The sequence below is a fragment of the Phoenix dactylifera genome, chromosome 7 (genome assembly GCF_051530095.1).
Source record: "Phoenix dactylifera cultivar Ajwa chromosome 7, Ajwa_hap1_PhDact_Kaust_v1.1, whole genome shotgun sequence".
Lineage (NCBI taxonomy): Eukaryota > Viridiplantae > Streptophyta > Magnoliopsida > Arecales > Arecaceae > Phoenix > Phoenix dactylifera.
The window spans coordinates 33,806,636-33,820,222 of NC_143196.1; the positions used below are offsets into that span (position 1 = coordinate 33,806,636).

A 13,587-nucleotide genomic window follows, 5' to 3' on the forward strand; every position below is an offset into this window, starting at 1 on the left:
TGAGAATATTCTTCCTGCTTGCGAGCGTAGAATAAAACCACACCTTCGTCCAGTCCAAACAAGTAGGTTGCAAGAAAAAGTGGGTCACTTCCAATCATCTAAAGGGGATCACGCCCCAATAATTCCTTCGAAAAAAAATTTAAAACCCCCCGCGAAGTAGGTTAGAGGGAAAGTGGGTTACTTCCAATCATCCAAAGGGGATCACGTCCCAATAATTCCTTTCTTTTTTGTTAAAAAAAAAAACACCCTGTCAAGCTCTCTCTCTCTCTCTCTCTCTCTCTCTCTCTCTCTCTACCTTCTATCAGAAAGGAGCGATGGTTTTTTTTTTTTCAAATAAAAAAAATAAGTAGGAATGGCGTTCCAAAACAGCTGAGTCCTTGCTCGCTGCAACTAGTACCAGTCCGGTTCCCTGGGACTGGTACTAATTTTCTACATTGAATGGTCTCACTGGTGTTGCCGCCTGGGTTGTCACAATGACAGCGAGAGTTTTCACTCTGAAATTTTCATTTGCTACAATTATAGATGCTTTCGTTTCGCCATACGGTTTTTTTAAAATCACTATTTTGGCCTAGAAGAATTAAGAACGAGCTGGTAGATACTACGGCATCATAGGTTGGTGAGATGAAAGCTTTCTTTGGCGCCGCTGAATAATGCTGAGCTTATTCTGATAACAATACTAAAAATAAAGTAATTAGTTGTTGGGCAAACATTACAAGATTACAGCCACCGTATGAGCCACACCAGCAGCAGATAAGCTTCATTCAACTCCAACATCAATTAAAGAGTCACAAGACTTTTTACCCTGCTCCATGTACAATATATGCTCACAACTCTAGGAAAGAATCAAGTTTCAACAAAAGCACCGCAAAACTTAAAACGAAGAATAGGAGGAAATGCATGAAATCTAATGAATGTGGTTTGCATTGATGTCAGGCCACCTGCCCTTGAACTATGTTAACAAGCTGAGCTTCAAATTTAGCATAAAATCACCAAGCAGTTTTAATATAGCAGAAGTCAACAAAATTGTTACCGCATAAGAAAAGATATACACTGGGATGTCCAAAACCTGTTCAAGGTGGATGTTACCGTCTCATGATACCAAAATGCTTCCACTTTAAATTTATGTTGGTCAGGTAAGTAACACAAATGGGTATTCAGGAGATATGTTAAGGGTCGAAATAAAACAAATATAGTCCCAGAAAAAAAAAAGGATAAAAAAGGAGCAATAATTTATCAAAATTGGCAAAAGCATGAGCTTTCTTAGTTCCTTGTAAGGAAAAAATAAATCATGACCCCAAAAAGACATACTTGGGATTTTTCCTTAAGCAAAACAGATGAATTCAAGCATATGGTTAATAATACCCATTCGGATTCTCCTTGCTTCGAATTAGAGGGACTCCATCTTCTCTCCAAATAATTCGCTCTTCGCACAATGCTGAAACCACCTCCACATAGATTCGATGCTCCTGAAATAGCAAATAGCCATGTGAAATGTCCAAAAAGGAGGAGTAAGGGGAAAAGAACTGCTACTGTTTTCCAATAAAATATATATGAATGCATGAATTTACAAACTTAAGTCTGATCGGTACAAACAAATACAATACCAGCTGAAGGACTCTTGCAGCCAACTGCTCTGCAGTATCATTTGCCAGGACAGGTACAACCCTCTGAGCTAGGATGCGACCAGTGTCATAATGTTCATCTACAAAGTGAACTGTGGGGCCAGAATATCTACAAGTTGGAGAAATTTGGTTATCATTTAAAAGACGAGAAAGTTGAAGCGCATCTACCTTTTATTGGAGGCAGAAGAAAGGGACGAATAATGATTACTCTCAATTAATTGAAGTTAATGCACTTAACTGAGAGTAAACAAGTACAGAGAGGTGATTCTTGATCCAATGCAACGTAAGATGGCAGCAATCAGGAGTTAAAAACTACCACTTTATTGGTTTAAGCATTTTGATTTGCAAAGAAAATAGAGACTACCCTGTTAGCATCAGAAACGATGCTAGTGAGCTTCACCATGCAGCAAAGAAAAGTTAATAGTGTCTTTGAGCAGAACATCCTTCGTAGCTTGTTACAAAGCACAACAAACTCAACGAAGTCCCGCTTACAAAGACCATCATGTGTACTCCAATAACTCTCACTGGATTTTTCCCCCAATGCCTAATGGAACTAACCCAGTATCCTATCTCAAGAACAGCTAATGCTTCCTAGTGTCGAAATATTATAGGAAAGTCTAAATCCACTATTTCTAGATTCTTTCTGTCCCTACATCATAAACACAAGCCAGGATGTTTTAAATTTATATAATGTATGCGCAATAAAAGTCATATAATAGAAACAGATGCTGGTGAAGGAGGGGAGAGGGGCAGGGATTATAATTGTGAATTATCAGAAAAAACTCAACCAGGATGCTCCATGAAGAAAAGGGGACATTGTAGATTATTCAATGTAATATATAACTGGAGGAGCTGCATATTCTTTAACATATTTTTACTATGCATCTATCTCCTAATAAATCTTATGAGAATAGAACCTGTAAAATCCATTATCATAACTACAGATATAATCTTTGATCTAGAAGACATACACCCTCAGTACATTCTCCCTGTATGCATTAGATGTAAGAAAAAAATACCATGCTCAGCCCTGACATGTAGTGGAAAGACGGGCCAGAGTGGAGAGAACAGACATCCTTCGTAAAGAAAACTTTACAAAGCCAACTTGATCAATGCAACTTGACATGAGTTAATACCTCATATCCATTTTAGTTGCACTTAATTTCATTGGCATGTAACACAAAGTTACCTGCAAACCTTCAATCATCGCTTATGCTCGCCTCTAGCCCAAGAAGAATGGAATTGTAAATCTACTCAACTTTCAGGTGCAGGGTAGGTGTCATGCAGGCATATCAACCAATTCTTATTTGACCCGTCAAGTTCAATGGGCCTTGCAGGCCAAAACCTTTATTAGTCTTACATGTTTAAAGTGGCCAACATTATGCTATTTCTTCACCTGTGCAGCAGAAGTGAGCTACATGATAACAATTTATCTAATTGATCTTAGCATATAAAGGTTAATCTTAAAGGGACCCGCACAAGATTACAAAATAATGAGCGTATCATCTCAGACATGAGGAAGAACTCTCAGAATAGTCAATCAACCTTCATGTATACATTCTCTACAAAATTAAATAAATAGTTCCTGTTCTTTATCAAGGTGAATTACTTAAAGCACTTAGTGAAACTGTCGTGCTAAAGTCACAAATTGTTCTCACCCAAACAAAAAATTATTTGCCCACATTGCCAACACTAATATTAATTTACATAATGCATCTCTAACCCAATTTTATTTCTAAAATATGACCATCATGGTCAGTTTGAATATAATTATCATGGTGAATTCAGATATAAGACAGCTTTCTCTTGCATACTAGATGTGGCAGTTTTCTAATAAATTGCTTGAGATAAAGTCACAATGCAGATAAAAAGGCAAGTAAGCATATTGAAGATTTTAATAACAACAAACTTGTTGTCAGAAGGATGATCAAAGTGAAGGAATTAATAAGCTTACTAAAACTACTTGATGCAAACCATGGACAAATATGGAAGGAAATTAAAAATTTTCATAGATATAGCTCTGCTCTTTAAAGATTAGAGTACAAGTCTATAAGAAACTACCGCACCTAGCCCCAGATGCAATGACAGCTTTATGCACCTTTAAACCATAAAATCCTTTGCCCCCAAAAGCAGGAAGAAGAGAAGGATGAATATTTAATATAGATCTTGGATACGCCCGAACCAATTCAACGGGTATAAGTTTTAAGAAACCAGCAAGAAGAATAAAGTCGACCTCAAAATTCCTGTCAGCAACAAAGAATGTTATAATATAATTCAGATAGAGCATAGAACTTAGATTTAGGTATTACAGAATTCAAGCATATAAAAGTAGAAATGCGTGCAAAGATAAGACATGCTATCGGACTTTTATAACAAGAGGAGTATTACCTAAGTATTAACTAAATAATATTGGCCATTTTTAAGTTACCAACATTACCAAATTTCATTGTGCGCGTGTGTAATGTGATATGACTAATTAGCCAACCTCACAGCAGTGAGGCAGTTGTTGGCCATTGATTTGTTTGGGAAAAACCAGTCATGGTTCCATAATAGAGTGCATATGTTGTTGTGAATATTTTCTGGAAGCGTTGCACCTAATGTAGTCTAGCATGTCTACAAGTTACAACCATTGATTTTTAAAATTACAATTTGTTAAGAATTAATCCAAAAGATTAACTAATGGGCAGCAATATTATAATATATGGCCTCCGGATAGATTATCCCTCACAATATAAGTAATGTGAATATGTTGAGCTTGAGGTAAGTTCTGGTCCATATTTTACCTTCATGGGGCTAGTTTTTGAGCTTGGCCTCTTCAAAAAAATTGCATATGCTAGGTCCACGTCTGACTAATGACATATAAATAAAAAAGACCATATACATGTTATATGGCAACATAATATAAATGTACCTACTAGAAACAAGCTGGTTGACTGATGCACTGCCCAGGTGGTCCATCAAAGACCAAGGATACACCCAGAAAATAACGAATTCTTTTAGTATGTGCTTTCAAGAGGTGCACAAGTTAAAAAAGGAAAATGAAATAAAATCTGGTAAGTAATAGACTAACGACGTGTTATACGGCAAACATAATATAAACATACCTCCTAAATGCAAGTTGTTCAACTAATGCAAAACCCAGATGTTAGATCGAACACCAAGGATAATGAGTGGTCCACAAGTCAAAAATAGGAAAATGAAATACAGCTAACTAATAGAACAAACTGAAATGTAACTGGAGGTTGTTATGTAATGTGATTATTAAATATCACTGAGCTTTCAACTAAATGATACATTTACAAGTTGTGTTTCACATTATGGATCAAATTGGTGAGATAAATCAGCTTAGCAATGATAATGAGTGGATATGATAAGAGGGCAGACAGAGTTCAAAAAGGATTAAAGTGTAAGGGCTGAAATGATAACCATAGAAGATAAAGTGATAATAAACCATCTGACTAGACACAACCTTGTGAGGGAAGGCTCTAAGTATAGGTTCAAGAGATGAAGAAAAAGAAGGTCAAAAAAGACTTGAAGAGAGGTAATAAATGATTTTAGGCACCTCCCAGTTAAAAGGGGTTGGCATTGGCTATAAAACTCTCAGACAATGCCATACTTAGGGGATATCGCCTGTTGTTTTTACCTATGTTATATAACTCTAATCTCAATAATGCCTGGTATTTTTCATAATCATATAGAAAAAGTATTATTCCAACTATTTACGCTCGTGTACACCAACCCTCTTCATATTTCTTCCATGAGTATCATGCTTAGTTATTAATTTTCTAATTCGACTGCTTTTTAAAACTCAAAACTATATGACGGCTTTCAGCTTTTGACAACTAAACTAGCTGAACATCATAGAACGTATGCTAGGTACTCCAATATCATATCCTTAAACCTTTCTTGGATACATATGCCTAGAAAAGTTTAAATTTAAGATTCAGTAGTGCAGCACCTGTAGGTGGTTTTCTTTTCTTCTTTTCTTTCTTTCTTACTTTCTGCCCTTTGTTGATTATGATAATGCATCAGTTTATGTGTGATAATATATGAGAGCACAAATACAAGCATGAATACCAAGAGTAAATTCACCTTAAAGTAGAGACAAGATCAACTGGCGACAGCCCCTCAGGTGTGGATTTGCTCTTGGGAAACAGAATAACTGGGATTTCATTATCTCTTGCATGTTCAGCACCTCCACAACCTGTCAAGCACTTGCAACAAACCTAGGGTAGTGATTCTCTAAGCCAAAGAATAAAAAGTTGTTGCTTAATTTAATTAAATAAAACAGCAACAATTTCATTTCCTTTAAAGGACTGGAAGTAATCAGAGAAGAACATACTAGGCTTATCTGTGACCAAAACTGTAACATGCCCATAAACTGATCCCTCTACTGTGGCCTCATGGATGGCCCTAAAGTTTGAACCTCCACCAGAGACAAAAACTGCAAGTCTTTTCCTTCGAAGAGGAGTTCCTGAGCCATCTTCAGTCTCAACAGAGCTTTTATTTTCCTGAATAGTGTTTCTGCACTCAAAATCTCCCTTGCTCCTCTCTGCCTTATGCGATGCCAGCTTTGAAGCAAAACAGGATTTCTCAAGACTTAGTTCCCAGTATGGAATAGAACATGAAGAAACCACACTTTGAGATGGCGATCTTAAGGTTGACAGTCCATATTGCCTTCTGGTAATATTTGTGCCAGAAGAAACCTGAATTCCCAAAGTCGAGCCTAGAGCTTCCATTGGATCAATGATAAATATGTGCCAACCAGAAGCCCTTCTCTATACAAGTGCCCTGTTATTGTACTTCTAGGGTAAAAGAGGACCATTGAGGCAACATATAAGAGGCAATTATTAGTCCCACAGTCGAATCATACTCCCAGATTGTTTAGAGCATCCAAGATTAATAAGAACAAAATAACTACCACTTGAACTATCATATGTCAACAATAGACGTTAGCAAACACTCAACTGGGTTGTTGTGGGAAGGTCGGGAGCAAATCAGGTCTCAACAGTTTCATGTCTTCCAATTTGAACTTGATATCTTGAAGTTCTATAAAATCCAAGTATATATGATATTCATATTAGCACAGCGTTTAACTTTTCGTAGCATTATTTTGTGTTCACCATCATGTGATAATTCAAATTTCTATACAATTTTAAAAAGAAAAAGGAAAAAAAACAAGCATTTAGAAAGTTTTAGTATTTTAAAGATCTAAAAGTTTGCAGTACTATCACTGCCCATTATGAATCAAGAATTCACGAGAAAAACATGAACATCATAATTAATTTGAGAACCATCCTCACAATCACCCAAGCCTTATTTCCTATAGAACCAGAATAAGCTATAATCAAATTAATAAAAACATAATTTAGCCAAGAAACTTTTTGAAATTGAGAAGTTATTTGGGATTAAATTCAATAATTTTAAAACTGGACTGGAAAACGAACTGGAGCAGTTATTTGGGATTTGAAGGAACAACAGAACAAATGAATATTTTCTTTTCTCAGTATTTTTTCAGAAAGAAAAAGAAAATAACCAAAAGAAAAAGAAAAAAGAAACCGAGGAAATGTTTATAGGGAAGTAGAGAATGATGGAGGAAGACTGCGGACAAGGAAAAGGTATTCGAAGGAGAGAAGAAACAAATGAACCCAATCCCAATGAATCAAATAAAAGGGAGATGGGAGAGGACGGGATCGGTGTGTACCTTCAGCGATGAGTTTGAGGTGCTGATCTGGCGTCTTCTTGTCCTCTTGTTCGAAGCCAGCCGGGGCCGCAGGTGGGTTGGGCACAGGGATTCGAGTGGCCGGATGGGTGGAGACTAGGATTTGGCGAAAGGAGGCGGCGATGAGTCGAACTAAGGCTGCAAATGGGTCGGGCCAACCCGTGACCCAACCCGCATAGACCCGGCCCGACCCAAATTTTAGGACCCGCGGGTCCGGGTCGGGTCCTAAAATTGGACCCGAACCATTTTCTGGGTCAGGTCTGGTTTACTGAATCTGGACCCGATTGACCCGAACGACCCGAAGAGAATGAGCAAAACAGAAGGAAACCCAAACGCCGAGCTCTCAAGCTTTTGGATTAAACTCGGGACAGGTATAGCAGCAAGAAAGCCAGAGAAGCAGACCCAAGATGGTTTCTTTAATGAATGGGAGCTATCTCAGGTATGTTCTTGTGCCAGAAGAAGAAGAAGAAGAAGAAGAAGAAGAAGACAGGAGCTCCACACAGTTGTGCTCTGCTTCAGAATCTCTTGGGCCCCGAAAAGAGAGAGAGAGAGAGAGAGGACTGCTGGTTTGAGTTGGAAAGAAGGTGGCTTGTCTAAGGACCAGAAATCATGCTAAGGAGGTGGCTTTAACAGCACTGAGTTGGTGGTAATGGAAACAGAAAAAGAGAAACAAAATAAGGATAAAGGTTGCACAAAGCCACCTAAAATCCAGCAAAAGCTCAGAGAAATGAGTTTGCTTTGTGATAACAAGCAAGAGAGTCTCTTCTTTTTTTTGTGCGGGTGGTGGTACTATTGGTCGTTTTTAAGTGAATTTATGGCAGGTTTTCAAGGCAGACAGGAAGGAGATATGGGTTTCTTAGGGGCTTGTTAGCTTGCTCCCATGGCCTTATTCTTCTCTAAGGGATGGGAAATGCCAGCCAATGAGGAGGAAAAGCCCTAAGGAGAGTAGGGTTCAAGTGTGGAAGGATAGCAACAAGCATAGGTTCACAGAATCCGAAGGAACCTCGGCCTGTCAGGATTCTCTCTTGATCTATTACACTGTTGATACTTCTGGTGTCTCGGTAGCTGGCTTTTTTTTTCCTTCTGTTTTTTGGTTTTTGTTTCTTTTAACTTTTGAAGGGAGAAAGTGAGGGAACACTGAACTACATATGGGTCATGTGCCAGTTTTCTGCAATGGAATTGGATTTTGGAAGAAGGTCTAGGATTTTTTTTGTCCTCCTAAGAGGGGAGCAGGGAGACACCAAGTTCCGTCCAATCAGTCATATAGATAAAAAATAGTGTGATATGAAATTTGAGACTTAGTAAGTCATGGGTCATCTGTTTTGACTAGAGGTCAATTGCAAGTCTTTCAAATTCATGGGTCACCCAGCACCTCATAATTATGATATGACCAAATTAGATTTGCCCAGATTCTTTTTCAAAAGCACAAAAATTAGCAACCGACCCGGACCCGACAGGACCCGACCTAATCTTCAACCGGGTCGGGTCTGGGTCCAAAATCAGGACCCGAACAAAAAATTGGGTCGGATCGGGGTCACTCAGGACCCGACCCGACCCATTTGCACCCCTAAGTCAAACTGTCAAAGCCTTGGCACTTGGACTCAAGAGGTGAATTAGGGTTTGATTAGTCGAAAACGTCAGCCCCAAGATAAACCAAATAAAAATTGAGCCTTCCATGGATCGATGCTTATCTCCTTACTTTCTGTAAACGGCAATATCTCGATGCTTATCCCCTTACTTTCTATAGATCATGGTACGTTGTACCCTCTCCAAGTCCTAATAATCGACTCAAAATTTGCATGATACGGTCGGGATTAATAAACATTACTCAGTCGTTCGTGCATGCCTTCCGTGTTGAATCACACGGCCATTCATATAAAGCAATAAACGATGCCCAAATCAAAAAAAATTCCGATCCACCATAAAAGTACCAGAAATAATAGAAAACATAAGAAATTCTCAAAATAAATCCCTAAATCGACATCGTATGATCCATATATCAAATAAAAAGCTCACCTTTCGGAAGTGAAACATCCTTTGATTTCCCGACAATATCCATCGGCTCCAATCTCGATTAGACACCGCCGTCCCCCACCCCCCACCAAAAAAAAAAAAATCAAAATCTAGCGACTCTTCGCCTCTCAACAATCTCCGATCGATTGAAGAACCACTAGGGTGGACAAATTGGGGGAAAATAGGAATGGGGAAAAAAGAAACGATAAAGAACAGGATCTAAGATCCAATCGATGAAATTATAGTGAATTCCAACGATCCGAAGGGAATTTAGAATGAGAAAATCCCTCAAAAATCGAGGGGAGGAGGAAGACTGACCTCAAGACACCTGGCTTTTTTATATGTAAATTCCTTTTGGGAGCTAATTAGAGACCTACTGTCAGAACCCATGAATCCAGCGTTATGAGCCCGACTCAACAACTATCATGTTAGCAATCAAAGCTAAATACGTTTATCATAACCAAAAGCAACAATTAAAATTACACTTCCTATTGTTTGACGGTCTCGCCATTCCGACACTCTCCAGATTCAGGTTCCGATAGAATTCAAGGGTCCAAATCATGACTTGTGATCTTTTCCGTTCTCCCTCCATTCCAATTTTGATAAATTCAAGATCATATCAATCTCCGAACGCTTAGCATATGCATCTCGATGGTTCAAATTAACAAACAAGCATAAAATTAAAAAAAAATAAGAATCGAAACTATGAGGCATTACAAGGTTCCAGAAAATCCAGCAAAACTGCCCACCAGGGATTACATTAACACGAAGAACAATATACCAATTGAATAAGTAAAAAAAAAATACATCAAGATTCAGGTTCTTGGAGCAAATTCGAATGTGAAAACCCGCAATCATAATGAATTCGAAAAAGGCACAAATTGGGGATCAAAAGCACAGAAAAAAGATATTAGTAAGAAAAAGACGAAGGAATCCGCGAACCCTCATCAAGATCGCTTCAGAATACCTTGGGAGAGGAAGCATGACCTGAATTGAGGGCAGGATTCCGCTCAGCGGCACCAGATTAGGGTTTGACGAAGATTAGAGGAAGCGATAGAAGAGGTTTTAGGGTTTAAAGGGCCGGTCTCCTCGCGCAGCACGCACCGGGAAGCGCTTAATTTTAACCCGGGGTGCTGACGTTATATTCACAGAGTCCGGCTTTAGGATTCGTGACATCAGGGAGCGGCGGGAGGGTGGAGCTTTAGGAGTCGTGAACAGCTGATTTCCGCCGTTGGACTCCGACTCCGACTCCTCCGACTCTGACTCCGACTCTAACATCTTCATATTTTTCACATAAGGGATAAACTAACGGCTAAATCCTATTAGGTCATGAAATTCTAGACTTCAAACATAACTTGTTTTGGGGTTTAAGAATCCTGACAGGGGACTCATTTATTATTTAGATTTACAAATTATCAGGCCTAATATGAGTTTAATTGCCGAATTCAAAAAATACTATAGCAAAATTTGTTGAACTTAAATGCCCGCTGATCTCAAGGATGAAGTTTATCATGAGAGCTTCGCATGATAGAATAATGGGTTTATGCATTTATTATTTACCAATAGCTAAAGGAATTATTCTAGCCCCTTAAAATTTTATTGGGTTAGGTTTATCATCCTAGTAGCATTAAAAATTTGCAAGTGGATAATGTTATTTCTTTCGATTTTTTCCTCTTTTTTTGAAAGGTATTTTTCTATTTTTTTAATTAATAGAAGATGTTGTTTGTCCAAAAGATTAAAAGACATGTTATGGTTTGTCTTATGCTCATATAATGGCTTGCACTATATGGTAGTTCCTGTAAAACAGAATATTAGCTACTCAAATAGTGAATAATAAACGACAAAAGTTGCTAAATATTTTAAAAATTATTAAACTTTGCCCTTTTTAATATAGTATCATGAAAATATGGTAAGTTTACTATAAAAACTGATGCTAAAACAATATATTCTATTGTTCATAATGAATCAGGTGATGATCATGATGAGAATGATGATGATTTATATAGTTTTAAAAAAAATATAGTGCGACACGATAACTTATATTTTTGGTTACAAATATAATTTATGATCTATGAAAATACCCAAAGATTGTTGAGAAAATTGGAGAGAGATGCTACAATGCACGAGGATATTGTGCTTGTTTAACCAGAAAGTTATAATTTGAATGTTTACAAAGCCCACAAGCTAATAAGGCCTAGAGGCACGATTTTTTTTTTCCTTTTGAGAAAAGCAAAATCAAAGGATTCATTGTTTTATCATCAGTGATTGAGTGAGTAGATTAATTCATGCTTGGACCATTGCTAGCATGACTGAGCATGGTCTGAGGGAGCACTGAATGCCTGGCTTGTAACCTTCATAAAAATTGTGCACATTAGAAAGGAACTCTATAGCTCTTTAATGAGAAGATTAAGTGTTCAACTGTTGTTATGTTGCATAGGCTAGCAAGTTTCTTCAAAGCAGGGAGTTCAGATTCTCTAAAATGAATGACAAGATTAGCAGAGCATGCAACTTGCATCAAAATTGGTCTCCTATTCGTTTGGCGGGGTTAGGGTTTTCTAACCTTATACAACATACCGCAATACTTCTATAAGGTGATTTGCAATATTCCGGCTTTTTAAGATTTTAGTAGTCTTTAATTTTCTGTATACAAGTTTAAAACCTTAAGAAATGTAGTGCCTTGGCATATCGTCCCTACATTGCATGTGGGGCTCCTGAACGCCATGCAATAAAAAATAGACTCTCGACCACCTCAGTCGCCTAAAAATTGAGCCGGCCCTGCCTACTGCATTCGCAAATGTCATCCGCAGTGTTGGTTTCTCTGTTCATGCGGCGGCGTTGACCTGGGTGGGTTTACGCGGTGGGTGTCCAAAATCATCACGGTGCTAACATCACCAATCGCTCATGATGGAATTTTATGGCAGTGGGATGTCATCGTAAAATTCGGTTCACAAATGAAAAACGGAGACAAAAATAAAATTGCTATGGGAATTGGAATTAGCGGCTAAGAAAACATTGTTTATTATTAATTGGAATCGTCACCTGGAAAAATTTTGCCTACTATGAATCAGAATTGCCATTAAACTAGATGGAAAGTGCGAGTCACAAAGAGTCGACGTTCCTTTTGGTAGCTTTTAACGTGCAGACTTCTAAGACGTCAGAAAATCTCAGACTGCTTTAATCAAATCTGTACCTAAAAATCAAGGCAGGCTAAGAATAACATGCATCAAGTTTGCCATGAAAGAACATCAAATTCTTATAAAACCCCAAGTAGGAAAGGTTGGCATATAGACATCCATGAAGCCAACCTCAAATAATTGGGACAATGCTTGGCGGTATGCTGATGGTAGCATCCTTGGAGGAGAAGGCGGCTAAGATTAATATGCATCAAATTTGCCATGAAAGACCTGCAAAGTCTTATAAAAACACTCAGTACGAAAGGTGGGCAAATAGACATCCATGAAGCCAACCTCAAATAATTGGGACAATGCTTGGTAGGGAGCTGATGATTCTTAACATCAACCGTACGCATGGTTTACAGAAGAGCAGCACCGAGGCATTGGGTTGGGAGAGCCTGCTCTTTTACTGCTTTATGCTGTCTTCCACCCGATCAAAACAATGGGTGATAATTCCACTTCCCTCACCTCGTGTCCATATTCTTGGACACTTGTGAATTATTCCAGAACCTGTGCCTGCTGATCCCGAAAATCTCAGACAGGACTAAACCAGTTCGTTAATGATCAACCATGGCCCATCAGCGGAGAACTCCAATTATTTTCATACTTCATTTCCAACATCATCCGGCCAGGAAAAGTTACCAAACTCACCACCCTTCATTCACTGGTGCCAACTAACTGCTCATTCCCTTGCTCAGATGTAAAACTAGCAGGAATATGCACGGAAGGGGAATTCTTACTGCAAAAGCACCTTGACTGGGCTTTCATCGAGAAACTGACACGAATTGGAAGTTGGTAAAGAAATACAAGCATAGATCATTTGCTCAGGACCTGCGAAACTGGTCTTAAAGACTGCAAGTGGGGTGACTCTACCATGAGGTTTTGCAAATTCCAGCTTCATATCTGGAACACAAATAAAGCCTGAAACGAACATGCTGTAGTCGGTTACCATATCCGCTGAAAAAATCACCAATGTCAGGCATTTTAAGCCATCAAGCAAATTGGAAGAGGGTCCCTCTCAACCCATGGCAACTTATACAGAACATAGACGAAAAAA

General features: G+C 38.4%; 1 protein-coding gene across 12 annotated transcripts; it reads right to left on the minus strand.

Annotated features, from left to right (window-relative positions):
• Positions 1-1,093: 1,093 nt before the first annotated feature.
• Positions 1,094-10,474, minus strand: LOC103714020 (phosphoribosylglycinamide formyltransferase, chloroplastic). Of its 12 annotated transcripts, none has more exons than XM_039127079.3 (7): positions 10,345-10,474; positions 6,591-6,671; positions 5,965-6,424; positions 5,715-5,826; positions 3,689-3,865; positions 1,605-1,731; positions 1,094-1,466 (listed from the first exon to the last, which is right to left on the minus strand). In XM_039127079.3, exons 3-7 carry the CDS (start codon positions 6,359-6,361, stop codon positions 1,353-1,355), a joined length of 927 nt encoding a protein of 308 aa, XP_038983007.1. In that variant the 5' UTR covers positions 6,362-6,424; positions 6,591-6,671; positions 10,345-10,474; the 3' UTR covers positions 1,094-1,352. The 12 variants fall into 12 exon arrangements, with proteins under 12 accessions (XP_038983007.1, XP_008799342.1, XP_008799341.1 ...); XM_008801120.6 differs by having other exon boundaries at positions 5,965-6,427; XM_008801119.6 differs by having other exon boundaries at positions 10,325-10,473.
• Between the last annotated feature and the right edge of the window lie 3,113 nt (positions 10,475-13,587).